General features: G+C 55.9%; 1 protein-coding gene across 3 annotated transcripts in view; it reads left to right on the top strand.

The window, feature by feature from the left end:
- The first annotated feature begins 12,356 nt into the window (after positions 1-12,356).
- MEGF6 (multiple EGF like domains 6) overlaps positions 12,357-14,081 on the top strand; it is a 106,779-nt gene continuing 105,054 nt past the window's right edge. For all 3 annotated transcript variants that reach the window (XM_070385093.1, XM_070385092.1, XM_070385095.1), the window contains exon 1: positions 12,357-12,738. In XM_070385093.1, the coding sequence (XP_070241194.1) occupies positions 12,392-12,738 (347 nt within the window). In that variant the 5' untranslated portion in view covers positions 12,357-12,391. The remainder of the gene's footprint in view (positions 12,739-14,081) is intronic.

Genomic DNA, 14,081 nt, shown 5'->3' with positions numbered 1-14,081 from the left:
GCTGGGGGAGGTAACCCCTCTCTTGTACACGTGCTGCAGTTGGAGAAGCAGGTCTGGAGAATGCCGCTCAGGTGCCTGGGGCTGCATAGCTGGCATAGCCGGGCTGGTCAGCCATGGCCCTCCTGGCTCTGCAGACTCAGATGCGCTCCTGGGCTGTGAAGGATTCTAGGATGGCTGGCCTGCCTTCCCAGGGCGTCTCTGGAGGTTAAGGGGGGTCACCGAGCTGTGCATACAGCAGGTCCTTGGCAGCCCCTCACCACTCCACCTGGACATAGTCATCCACAGAAACAGGAGGGATGAAAATATCACAGATGCTGAAATATTAACAGCTTTGGTACTTCACTTCCTGGGAAGACCAAGGGCTCAGAGATGGCTGAGTGTACAGAGACAGGAAAGGGCTTCTAGCCCCGCCAGCCTGCTGAGATGGTGCAGGGACAGCCACTGCTGCCCCTGGGGGACCAGGGGCCATGTCACACCCAATGGGAGGTAGCCGCTTTCTCTGGCATCCAGAGCCTCCAGCTGAGTCTGCTCTGCTGGTCCCTGCAGGGTGGGCCTGAATCAGGCCCCAGAGGGTCAGCCTGAGCGGTTGGGCTTAGGAGACCTGCTGGCCCCTCTCCTGAGTCCCCTCAGTACAGGGGCTCAGCAATGGCAGCTGGGCGAGTGGCCTCATAGGGACTTGAATCCCGGCTGCCCTGCTTCTGTCCACTGAACTGGGACCCTCAAGCCCTGTCTGCCTCAGTCTCCTTTTTTTTTACTGAGTGGAGATAATGACAGTTCCTGCTTCCTATGGCTGTTGGAAGAAGTCTGTGAGTGAGGACCTGGGACTCAGTGCCCCGCCAGACCTGGAGCCAGCTCAGTGTTAAGCATGTTCATGCTGTTCGCTGAGCTGCTACTCAGGGCCTCGTGTGCTGCAGATATCGTCTTTGCTCCGCCCACATGTGCACGTCCCATTCAACCAAGGAGAAAACAGTCCCAGAGAGGCTGTCACTTTGCAAAGGTCACGAAGAGCCCTGGAGTGCAGGGCCTGTGTCCCCGCCCCCACCCCTGCCCCCCGCTGGTGGCCCATGAGAACAGGCAGAGGAAACCCGTCCTCCACTGGATTCACTAGGAGTCCATATGTGCTCACCCACCCTAGGACACGATGACCAGGGAGACACGATCGAGCGCTGATGGCATGACTTTACAACGACCTTGATCAGGGTCAACTCAGCCGAGGAAGGAGGGATGAGAAGGAGCCATGGTTTAAAGGATGAGGCTGAAGGTGGGGAGGAGGAAGTAAGAGGGGACAGCAGTGATGCTGACAGGCGGCAGCAGTGTGGGGATGGAAGAGGCCTGGTCATTTCTGTGGGACAGCCAGCCCCACAGGACCCAGCCCGCTCATCCACACGTAGCTGTGGTGACCTTGAACTCAGTACTTAACCTTCCTGCCTCCCTCTCCTTGTCTGGAGAGCAAGAATAATGCAACCTGGCTCCCAGTTTGTCATGAGGCTCAAACGAGCTCACAGGTGCCGAGAAAGACACCTGAACATCCCTGGCTCAGGTGGTTCGTGGGCGTCGGTAGAGTCAAGGACAGGACGGGGCTGAAGAAATGGGACAAAGGCCAGTGTGAATGGACCCAGCTCTCCAGGAGGCTGGTGGGCAGAACCTAGAGCCCAGGGGTTTGGGTCTACCTAGAGCAGGAGGGCTCCGCCTGCTCAGGGATAGATGGAGAGAGCTGCGGGTGGACAGGTGGTGGGGTGCGGATGCAGTGGGGGAGCAGCATGGAGCGGTTCTGGGACATCTGCTTTCTTCGGTGGCGAGCAAGGAGTTGTTTCAGGTGGGTGTGGGGACCACCAGGAGTGCCGGGAGTCCTCAGGCAGGTTCTCAGTGGAGCCTTCCACGCAGCAGCTGGTGGGAGTGGGAGAAGCCAGTGGCTGGACTGGAGTTTGCTGGGCAGCTGTGGCCGAAGACAAGGGGAAAAGGGAGGACGAGCTCCTGTAAGTGAGTATTCGCCAAGGCCCATGAGGGGTCAGGGATGGCACCCCAGTTGTCAGCTGACAGGCTAAGCTGCCAAGATTTCAGGGATGCTGTGGAAGACAGGTGACCCCCGGATCAGAGATGATGGACTGTTATCCACAGGGAAGCCACGTCCAGAGCGTCAGCATGTTGCATGCGTCCTGAGTCCCAGCTCCCACGGGATGCTGCCATGGGGCCGCGTCACTGCAGAGAAACTGGGGCCTGTGAGCAAGCCTGGTCCTTGCCCCTCAGGGCTGCTCTGTGACCAGCGGCCCCAGGCGGGGCGGTCAGGGCCTGGCACTTGCTCCTGGCGCCCCCTGCAGGATGTGTAGGAGAGTTTCCCAGCAAGGTCAATGGAGGGGACCTTGAGTCTAGTTCTGGTATGACGGAGGCATCAGCAGATCTAATAGGCACTGGTGACCGGGAGGAGGTCATTGAGAGAATGGGACCACTGCTGACTCTCAAGCTGGACCCAGGTAATCGGAGTGTTGACGAAAATAATCATTGAGCTATCTAATATAGGAACAGAAAAGAGCCAAACTGTAGCCCGGAAGACTGCCTGTCAGATCACTCAGAGGAACTGCTCCAGAGAAGCAGGATTTTTAGCACAATTTTCTGTCTTGTCAGAACAGAGAACATCAAAGGAGTCAGGGAGACATTTCTTCAAGGTTTCAAAAAACAGACCGGCACATACACGGGGCTTCAGTGTGGCCTTGGCAACTAGGAAGGGAGTCTTATTGTGGAGGGAGTAACCAGCATTGGTGTCCCACAAGGGGAGGTGTTTAATCTTCATTTTTAACATGGGTAGTCTTTACTTCTGGTCAATGTTTCCTTTAATAATTAAAGTGAAAGTGAAGTTGCTCAGTCGTGTCCGATTCTTTGCGACCCTGTGGATTGTAGCCTACCAGGCTCCTCTGTCCATGGGATTTTCCAGGCAATAGTACTGGAGTGGATTGCCATTTCCTTCTCCAGGGGATCTTCCCAACCCAGGCATTGAACCCGGGTCTCCCACATTGTAGATAGATGCTTTACCGTCTGAGCCACCAGGGATTAAAGCAGACAAGAATTCCCTGGTGGCTCAGTGGTAAAGAACCCGCCTGCCAATGCAGGGGAATCGGGTTTGATAACCTGGTCCAGGAAGGCCCCACGTGCCGCAGAGCAACCAAGCCCGTGCTCTGGAGCCCAGGAACCGCAACTACTGAAGCCCGCACTCTTTAGAGCTGCGCTCTGCAACAAGAGAAGCCACTGCAATGAGAAGCCTGCACACCACAGCTAGAGAGTAGCCCCCACTCGCTGCAACTGGAGAAAAGCTGAGGTAGCAGGGAAGACCCAGCACAGTCAAAAATAAAATTATAAAAAATAATTAAAGCAGACATATGACCTGCCACAAACAGGCTGTTCTAGTTGGCATCAGATTCAGGCTAGCTCCTGTATAAGCCAGAATGACTTCCCCAGACCTTGGCATGTGAGGATTTCCTTCATCAGGAAGCTCCTTGAACATCTGTCCTTAAGATATTCAGAAGCAGCCATAGGACAGTGAGGTGCCTGTGAGACCACAGTCACGTGACTGAGCCCCATGAAGGCCTCTGCGTGAACTTTTATGATCTGGCAGGTGGGTGTGGAGACCCACTGGACCTGCAGTGCCCAAGACAAGCCTCAGGAGCAAGTTCCCTGTTTGTCAACCTGCCCCCAGTCCATCTGGAGCGTCTGCCTCTTCCTTCGGTCTCTCGCTGCCCTGGCGTGTGGCTGGTTTTGAAACCAGCAGTGTGGAGGGATGGAGAACAGGGTCTGACGTCTGGACGCCAGAGGCTGCAGTGGGTGCTGGAGTCGGAAGTGTCACAGAGACAGCGCTCTGCAGGGGAACAAGGACTGAGTCTTGGTCTTGGGACTGGGTGCCCAGTGATGGGTGAGCAGGGGCCAGGACTGGACAGAGGGTGGGCCCTGAGTTCCCAGGATGCTGGCAGGAGTAGGCATGACAGTGAAGATGCTGACCGGGTGTCTGAGCCTTTAGTGGATGTGGAGGGGGTGGGGCAGGTAACTTGAACATCCACAAACTCGAGAGATGGCTGGGTTGGTCACTGAGCATCCGTTGGACACCTGGCACCAGCTGTTGTGCTGACCTCATGGGGCCATCATCCCAAAGTACCACAGATGGGGGTGTTTTAACAACAGTCTGAGGCCGGAAATCCAAGGTCAGGTGTCTGCAGGGCCATGATCCCCCTGAAACCTGTAGGGGAAACTCTCTGCTGCCCTTTCCAGCCCCTGGCGGCTGCCAGAGGTCCTGAGCAGGTGGCCAGGTCACCCTGATACCCCCTCCTCCTCCTGATAACTCTCTCCCCTCTTCCATGTTGGACTCAGGCCCGCCCAGGTGACCTCATCTTAACCTGATGACACCTGCAAAGACCGCGAAACATGGCCATGGATACTGAAAGACTCCACCCCCAAACACGGCCACGGATCCCGAGTGGCAGCGGTTAGGACTCTAGTGTGACTGGGGAGGTGACGCAGTTCTCCCTGTGAGAGGGGTGGGCACGTGCTAACAGCGAGGGGGCTCAGCTGGTGCTCAGCGCTGTCCACCTGCACACAGTGGTCGTCGACGGGAGGGAACTCCTGCCGGGTCTGGCTGTGGCTGCCCCTCCCGAGCTGCGTCCCCCTGGGTTTGCACTGCCTCTCTCTTGGGACCATTGAAAGGCTGTTCCCGCTCCCACCAGCAGGTGGCAGGATCGCCCACACGGGGCCTTCAGAGCAGCGTCCTGCGCCTGGGTGTCCGTTAGCAAATAGACCATGGTCATCTCTTCCCCAGGTGAGTGGAAGGCCGCCAAGTCTCAGCTGGAAGTGTGGATTTTTAACTCCAGATGTTGTGGCTTAGTGTTTGTTTGTTTGGTTTTTTACCAAATCCAAGGATCTCACCTTTGACGTCTGCTTCTGAGGGAAAGGGAGGTCAGGCGCACGCCTGTGGGAACTGCAGGGGCAGGACCTCAGAGCTGCCAGGGTTCCGGGGGTTCTGGGGCTCTGCATCAGAGGTTAAGGCAGAGCCCAGGGACTACTCTGTGGGCCACACTCACCTTCCAGAGACAGCTGCCCTCTGGGCGAGGCCTGTCTCTCCTGGGGAACCAGGCTGTGGACTCAGGGCTGGTCAGAGGCCGGACAGTGCTTGCTGGCTGCCCTGGCCCTGGAGACCCACCTGAGAGCTGCCGTGTGGTGCACTGGGGAGACTGCTCTTGATCTTTAGTAGATTTCTTTCAACAAACAAACACCCCGTCCAGCAGACAGGGTTGGGGGAAGCCCTGGCCTTGGGCAAGGAGGGGGCGGGCTTCCAAACATCCTGACTTTAAGGCATATGAGCAGGACATGGGGAGACAGGAAGACATGGACACAGTACTCCTGCAGTGTCTAAAGGCTGAGTCATCTCCATGGTAACTTTCATCATGTCCTGCACTCTGATGGAGAGGACTGGCTCCCTCTGCCCATACCCTGCTGCCCACCTCACCACGCCCAGGAGCCCCTAGTGCCCTGTGCCCATCTGGCGGGAGCTGAGGTGTGAAGATGGAACCCAGGGAAGGTCTGGCCACATGGATGTGCTGCCCTTGGGCGAGTGGGTTCAGGAGGGTCACTGGGTGATACTGGGATAGGGTTGGGGGCCAGGAGGTCTTGGAAAGGTCATTGCCTGGGACTGGGGCATCTGCCCTGGTTCTGGTCAGCATGGGAGTCAAGGGGTGACAGGAAGGGGGACACATTGACTGTTCCCAAGAAATGCCAGGGCTGCACCGTGGGGAGTGTGTCCAGCAACAGCAAATTCCCGTGTCTCCCAGACTCGGTGTCAGGAGGAGCCTTTGCCTGCCCCCAAGGACATGTGCTTCTGAGTAGGCGGGCAGGAAGGGCCCCCCGGCATGCCCCGTGCTCTGCTACCTCCTCTGTGGGCCCCCAGGGCAGGCGCTGGGCCGCCTTGTCACGGCTGTACGTGTGCCCTATAGCTGCTGTGAGAAACGACCACAATCTGGGTGTCAAAATGAAGGAAAGCTGCTCTCTCACAGTCTGGAGGCTGGAGCCTGAGAAAGAGGAGCAGCCAGGCTGGTCCCTCTGGAGGCTGCAGGGAGTGTCTTCTCTGTGCTCCTCTCCCAGCTTCTGGTGGTGGCTGCAGTCTCCTGCGTCCCTGGGCTTGTGGGTGTGCCCCTCCCATCCTGCCTGCATGTGGCCACAATGCTGCCCTGATGTCTCCCTGTGTCTCAGGTCGCCTCCTTCTAAGTATCTTCTTTCTGGAAGCTTCCTTAAGGAACCTCAGATTGGACTTGTATTTATTTGTTATTTATCTATTTCTGGCTGTGCGGCGTGTGGAATCTTGGTTCCCTGACCTGGGGTCAAACCTGTGCCCCGGACCACCAGGGAAGTTCCCTCTTTCTCTTACAAGGACACCTGTCGTTGGGCTGAGGGTAAGTCCAGGGCAGTTTCTTTCTGATATCCTTAACTTATATCTACAGAGACCCTTTTCCCATGTCTGGTCACATTTGCTGGTCCTGGGGGCCAGGGCTTAGAAAGATGACTTTTCAGGGGATACAGCTCAATCTGGCACTGGTGCATGAGTGGGTGGTTTTCTGCTCGCAAGGTTGGCAGGGATCTGTAACCCCCTTCTTGATGCCCCTTCCCTCACCCCCAGGTAAAGGGAGGGAAGGGTGAAGGGGGCGAGCCAAGCCTGTCTGTCCACTGAGCAGTAGTCAACTTGCTGTCCAGCCAATAGGCCATCAGATCAGTGGCCGAGCAGGAACCGGATTCTGGGCCAATACTCTGCCGTTCCTGGCCCACCACGTGGATGGAGGCAGAGAGAGGCACTGGGCGTCACCCAGGGCTGCACAGTAGAGGGGCCCTGACCCTGGCGTCTGCTCCAGAATCCTGGCCCACCCACCCTCTCCGGCCCCGTCGCACAGCCTGACTGTGTTTGCATGGGTGGCCTCTTTGGTGTCAGTCTCTCTTGGGGGTGAAAGAGGAGGTTTAGAACTAGACTCTGGAAGCAGAGCCTGAGAGCATCCATCTGGCTGGAGAGGCGTTTGGCGTAGGGTTTTGGATGCCCTGCTTAACTCGTCATCTGGTCCAGAGAGGGGTGATACTGGATTTGAGGTCCCCTCCCAGTGGGAAATGGTGGGCTTCCCCCTACACATACACACACACTATCGCAGGCGCCCAACCCCCTGTGGACACTGCTTATACCAGGCCCTCTCTTCTGGAACCTGAAAATGCCTTTGGCACTAAGTAATTTGCTTACTCTCCTGTCAAGGAGAGGTGTCTGTAAAAATTCAGACAGAATACTGGATTCTTCTCTTGGATTGCCAACAAGTCCAGCTCAGGGAGCCGCAGAGGCTGTGCTAGGCCATCTCTGCAGGACCCTGTCTTCCAATTTCCTGGGACTGGGCGCCACCGAGGAGGTGAGGGGCTGCAGCTTGGCGTGGGAGAGGGAGCAGGTGGCTGTGTGAGGGGCCAGCCAGGCTGGGAGCACGCCTCTTCCTCCGCCCCACCTTATTTCCCTTGGGCCAAAGGCTATTTTTATCATTTCCAGCAAAGAATGGGACCAAAACATCAACAAGCAGTGTCTTTTAAAAGTGCTCTTCATGAAAGGCTCACGTTCGGGGCGCCTTCTGGGCCTGTGTCCCTGCAAACACTCGGGATCCTGACTACCAGCTTCCCGTCTGCACCTTGTAAACTGAGCCAGTGATCCCAGGCTGGAGTTGGGAGGTTTGGCTATAGTTGGTCTAGTGGCCTCGGAGATGGGAAATTGGACTGAGCAGAATTCCATCCCCTGCAACCCAGCTCCAGCTCAAAGAGAGTAAAGCCTTAGCCTATGGAGGCCACGTGGGTGAGGCGTGGGGACCGGAGGGCTTCAGTGGACTGGTGAGGAATGCACATCGCCTCCACTGTCAGAGTAAATCTCCCCCCCTCACGCTTCTTGACTTCCTCCGAGTTGGATCACTATGAAGTTGCCAGATCTTCTGGAATTAATGAGTATGTTTAACAAAATTCTAATGAAAAGTCTGAAGCAACTTTGAAAGTGCTGGATAAGGGACTCCAAAGTTTATTTGGAAGAAAGATGGGTGAAAATTCCCAGCATAATTTGCAGTTAAATAAGGGTGAAGCGGGTCCCTTCATGGATTTCACCCTTGTCACGGCGAAGCAGCTTGTGTGCCTCAGTGAGTCTCTGAGCTGTGCTGTGCAGGGCCGTCTGCAGGACGTGCTCACTGCAGGAGGGTATGGCAAACCACGCCAGCGCTCTTGCTGTGAGAACCCTGTGGACAGTATGAAAAGGCACAAAGGTGTGACCCTGGAAGATGAACCTCCCACATTGGAAGGTGTCCAATATGCTGCTGGGGAGATTGGAGGATAATTACTAATAGCTCCAGGAAGAATGAAGCGGCTGGGCCAAAGCACAAACGATGCTTAGCTGCAGATGTGTCTTGTGGTGAAAGTAAAGTCTGATGCTGTAGAGAACAATATTGCATAGGAACCTGGAATGTTAGGTCCATGAATCAAGGTAAATTGGAGTAGTCCAGCAGGAGATGGCAAGAGTGAACACCGACATCTTAGGAATCAGTGAACCAGAATGGACGGAAATGGGTGAATTTAATTCTGATGACCATTATATCTACTACTGTGGGCAAGAATCCTTTTGAAGAAATGGAGTAGCCCTCATAATCAACAAGAGAGTCTGAAATGCAGTACTTGAGTGCAATCTCAAAATGACAGAATGATCTCAGTTTGTTTCCAAAGCAAACCAAGACTGCCTCCAAGTCTATGCCCCAACCACTAATGCCAAAGAACCTGAAGTTGATTGGTTCTATGAAGGCCTACATGACCTTCTAGAACTAACACCAAAAAAAGATGTCCTTTTCATCACAGGGGACTGGAATCCAAAAGTAGGAAGTCAAGAGATACCTGGAATAATAGACAAATTTGGCCTTGGAATACAAATTGAAGCAGGGCAAAGTCTAACAGAGTTTTGTTAAGAGAACAGACTGGTCAACAGAGGGTCAGCAAACACCCTCTTCTGACCACACAAGAGACCACTCTACACATGACCATCACCAATTGACCTCTAATGAAATTAAATTGATTGTATTCTTTGTAGCCGAAGATGGAGAAGCTCTATACAGTCAGCAAAAACAAGACCAGGAGTTGACTGTGGCTCAGATCATGAGCTCCTTATTGCCAAGTTCAGGCTTAAACTGAAAAAGTAGGGAAAATCATTAGACCATTCAGGTATGAGCTAAATCAAATCCCTTATGATTATACAGTGGAGGTGATAAATAGATTCAAGGGATTAGACTTTGTAGGTTGAGTGCCTGAAGAACTATGGACAGAGGTTTGTACCACTGTACAGGAGGCAATGACTAAAACCATCCCCAAGAAAAAGAAATGCAAAAAGGCAAAGTGGTTGTCTGAGGAGGCCTTACAAATAGCTGAGAAAAGAAGGGATGTGAAAGACAAAGGAGAAAGGGAAAGATGTACTCAACTGAACGCAGAGTTCCAGAAAATAGCAAGGAGAGATAAGAAAGCCTTCTTGCATGCCAAGGTGACATACAGAAAGAAAACTGTATTTCTGATCTTCCCCAACTCAGTGCCTATCTCTAGGCACCGGGGAAATAGCAGGGCAGACTGTAGGCTTGGGGACACACACTCAGAAACCTACATTTTCTGGAAGCATCACCAACTACCCCAAGACTGAAACTACAGACCAGGAAAATGTTTGCAATGTCCCATAAACTGTCACTTTATCATGAAAATGGACAAAGATGGAAAATTCTTAGGGAATATTTATTGCATTCTAATTAGATGGATTACTAAAAAGGTTGTTTGAGTTAAGTCCATTTATAAAAGTGTACGAAACACATATGTGGGCTTCAGTGGTAAAGAATCTGCATACCAATGCAGGAGACACGAGTTTGATCCCTGGGTCAGGAAGATACCCTGGAGAAGGAAATGGCAACCCATTCCAGGATTCTTGCCTGGGGAATCCCATGGACGGAGGAGCCTGGTGGGCTACAGCTCACAAGGCACAAGAGTCGAACATGACTTAGCAACTGAACAACAACAATGAACACATATCTACTATTTAATTCACTTCCGTTCTTTTCTTACAGAAGGACCCATCTTATTTGTTTTAGGGCCCTTCACACTTGGGGACCCTCCCATCAGCAGCCTCCATTTTAACCCACAGGACCCACCCAGATTCTTTCCTCCCTCCTCTGAGGAGCTGGAGAAGGTTCTGAAAGGATGCAGCCCCCTCAGCCTATGTTGAGGGGGCTGGGATGGGGTCCCTCGAGGAGCTGGTGAACAGTTGAAGCTGCTCACTCACTCATTCAGTGCACACTTATCCAGCTGTTTCATGCCAAGTACAGCTCTGGAGGGGAGGGGGGGGGTCAGGTCTTTGAAGGTAGACAGCAGGTGGGCCACGAGGAAACTCTCTGGTGGAGGGACTCGAACCCCAGGCAGGGCCTCACATTCACTCGGGAACTCGAGGGCTCTCTTAGGGCAGGCTCGTAAGATACCAGGTGTCAGGGAGCCCAGAAGGAGCATGGGCCCTAGGGTGGACCAGTCCTGCCACTGGGATGCCAGTGAGGGGTGGGGGGTGAGGTTGAGCAGAGGGCACACAGGACCATGTCTGGGGCATCACCGAGCAGGGGTGCTGACCTGTGTTTGTGGTTTCAGAAGATGGTGAAATCACCCTGCTGTGGACTGAACTGTTTTTTTGTTCAGTCGCTCAATCATGTCCGACTCTTTCTGACCCCATGGACTGCAGCACGCCAGGCTTCTCTGTCCTTCACCATCTCCTGGAGCTTGTTCAAACTAATGTCCATCAAGTTGGTGATGCCATCCACCCATCTCATCTTTTTTCGTCCGCTTCTTCTCCTGCCCTCAATGTTTCCCGGCATCAGGGTCTTTTCAAATGAGTCTGCTCTTCCCATCAGGTGGCCAAAGTATTGGAGCTTCAGCCTCACCATCAGCCCTTCCAATGAATATTCAGGGTTGATTTCCTTTACCATTGATTGACCGGTTTGATCTCCTTGCAGTCCAAGGGACTCTCAAGAGTCTTCTCCAACACCACAGTTCAAAAGCATCAATTCTTCAGCGCTCATCCTTCTTTATGGTCCAGCTCTCACATTGATACATGACTACTGGAAAAACCATAGCTTTGACCACATGGACCTCTCTAGGCAAAGTAATGTCTCTGCTTATCCACAGGTTGAAGCCCTACTCCTCAATGTGAATGTATATGGAGCCTGGCCTTTAAGGAGGTGAAAGTGAAAGTCCCTCAGTTGTGTCCGACTCTTTGAGACTCCATTGACTATATAGTCCATGGAACTCTCCAGGCCAGAATATTAGAGTAGGTAGCCTTTCCCTTCAGGGCGTCTTCCCAACCCAGGGATGGAACCCAGGTCTTCCGCATTGCAGGAGGATTCTTTACAAGCTGAGCCACCAGGGAAGCCCAAGGAGGGTGACTATAGTTAAATGAGGTAATGGGGTGGGGCCCTGGTCCCAGGTGTCTGGCTTTGTCTAAGAAGCAGACACCAGAGCTGCTGTCTCTCTCACCCCTTTGCCCCCCAGGTGAGCTCACACCAGGAGGCAGTCTCTGCAGGTCAGGAAGAGGGCCTCCCCAGGAACCCAGAGAGTCAGCATCTTGACCTTGGGCGTCCAGTGTCCAGAAGGAGATAAATCACCGTCTGGTCGTGTTGACCCAGACACCTTGAGGGGCTGCTGGACTGGCCGGACTTCCCTCTACTCTCCGAGATCCAGTGGTTTTCTTAGCTGCACAGGTTTAGTGAAGGTCCCAGAGACAGCTCGCCCTGTCCAGTTCCAGGATCTGCAGTTTATTAGGGCCGACTTGGGGGTGCTGGCTGCTTCCGCTCTGACCTTAGTTTCCCCATTCGTGCAGCAGGGTGGCGGCGGGACTGGCCCGACAGAGACCCACCTCCCCCAGGATAACGAGGGGCTGGGGCCCAGCGTCCTGGAGAACTGCCTTTCCACGGGTGAGGGGCGAGATCTCTGCTGCTCCACCTTTGGTCTCCCGAGTCGCACGGAACCTGGGACTTTCAGCCGGAGAGGAGGGGGAAGCGCGAGTGGGCAGCGAGGGGGTGGGGGCGAGGACCTAGGCGGGTTGTGGGCGGGGCTGTGGGCCGAGGAAGGCGGGGCTGGGGCGGAGCGTCTGGGCGAGGACGGGGTATGGGCCGGGGTCTGCGCCCGGGGGTGTGCCGGGGGCGGGGCGAGACCGGGGTAGGAGGGATCGGGTATGTCTGGGCGGTGGGCGGAGTCGGGGCTGGGGTCGGAGCAGGGGGCGTGGCGGAGGTGGGCCGCTTCTCCCTCGCCGGGCTTGAAGTGCACTGGGCTCCCCGCGCCGGGGCGGGTATCTGGCTGGATGCATTCAGGCGCACAGGACTCCGCGTTGCCCTCCAGCGCGGGCTCGAAACCGGGGCCCTGCCCACCTGCGGCGACCTCACGCTCGGCGGGACCGGGCGCGGCACCTGTGGCTGCCCCCGCCGGGTCCCCCGGGCCATGGCGCACGTGGAGGAGGCGGCTACGAGCGCCCGCCTGGGCCGCCTGTGAGCGCGGGACCGTAGGAGGGACCCGGCGCGACGCCGCGGGCACTATGCCTTTCCTTCCGGAGGCGGGGGCGGCGGGGCGCGCCGTGGCCCTGGCCCTGGTGCTGCTGCTCCCCGCAGTACCCACGGGCGCCGGCGCCCTGCTCCGCCTGCAACCGGGCATGTGAGTAGCCGGGGCGGGCGCGGGAGGCTGGAGGGACGTCCGGAGACCCCGAGTCTTCGGCGGCTTTTCCCCCGGGTCCCTAAGAACTATGGGCTCTTTGCCTTAACTGGGGAGGGGGAGGTTAAGAGACAAGGATCGGGGGTTGGGTCTGGGGGAGCCTCCGTGGTAGGGCCACCCGGCCTCTCCCCTTCCCCTTCTTCGTCTGCCTGAACTCTGACCGCGGGTTTGCACGTTGGGAGGAATCGGCGCCCCGCGAGGTGAGGGAGTCTGGGCAGGTCTGGCCGGGCAGCTTGGAGAAGGCTGAGAGGAAGCAGCGCGTGCCCACTTCCTTCCAGAGCCTGTCTCCTGGGGCCGGGGTCCTGTGCCCAGACAGGGGGCCGCTTGGGCTTGGTTTCTGTGTTAAATATGCGGGCTTTGGGGCTGGGAGACAGGAGAAGGAATTCAGTTACAGAATGGGCAGGAAGAGAGGGTCAGGGAGCCAGCCGAGATGAATTTAATTTTGAAAGATGATTCCTCAGCGGGCCGTTTTAGCGGTCTCTTTTAAACAGCAAATCGATCCTTGTGTTGGCCTCAGAGGAAAACTGGTGCGAAGTGAGCCGGTCTGGAGGAGGAGGGTGGGGGGAGGGCCTGCTGGCGCCCCGCGCTCTCCGCAGGGTATTGGGCCTGGGGCCCTCGGAGCTTGGAAAGGCTGCTGAGGGGCTACAGGAGGACTGCGAGGGGCCTTGGCGGGGGCTTCCTGTGCCGGGCTCCGCCAGCCCTGAGGGCTGGGTGCACCTGGCTCTCCAGACTGAAAGGACAGGCTTCCAGGCAGAGCTGGGGAGGGGGCAAATCCATGCCCCCAGGCCCCCGGGGTCTTGCTTTACTCCAAGAAAGATTCTTCTGTGGCCTTTTAAAGGAGCAGATCTGGGGCCTGAGCCCCGACTCTCCACGTGACATCTCCCCTGACATTGCTCTTTGCTGTGACCCCAGGGAGTTTAGTTTGTCCAGGGGAAGCGGTGGCCTCTCAGCCTGCCTGCTCTTCACGTGGTCGGCCCAGGCTCCCCAGAATCCCTGGGTGCTGGTCAGGGTGGATGCTGAACAGAGGACTCTGCTCTTAAGAGGGGCTTCTGCCCCTGTGGGCTGGTGGGGACCGCTGGTTGCCCTTTCCCCGACCCCGGGGAGTGAACCTGTCCTTTGAGGTATACCCATTCAGCCAGGGCTCACCCAGCCCTGGGAGGGCTTTCTCCCAGCTGGCAGAGGACTGCAGGAGAGTTCAGACTTCCTCTGTTCACTTTTCCCAAAGCCTCCTCCTGGCCCCTCACCTCCACTCTTCAGACCCTTCAAGGCCCCGCCCACCAGTCCTC

Source organism: Bos mutus, chromosome 16 (assembly GCF_027580195.1).
Source record: "Bos mutus isolate GX-2022 chromosome 16, NWIPB_WYAK_1.1, whole genome shotgun sequence".
In the NCBI taxonomy this organism is placed as follows: Eukaryota; Metazoa; Chordata; class Mammalia; order Artiodactyla; family Bovidae; genus Bos; species Bos mutus.
This window is presented reverse-complemented; position numbering and strand designations above follow the sequence as displayed.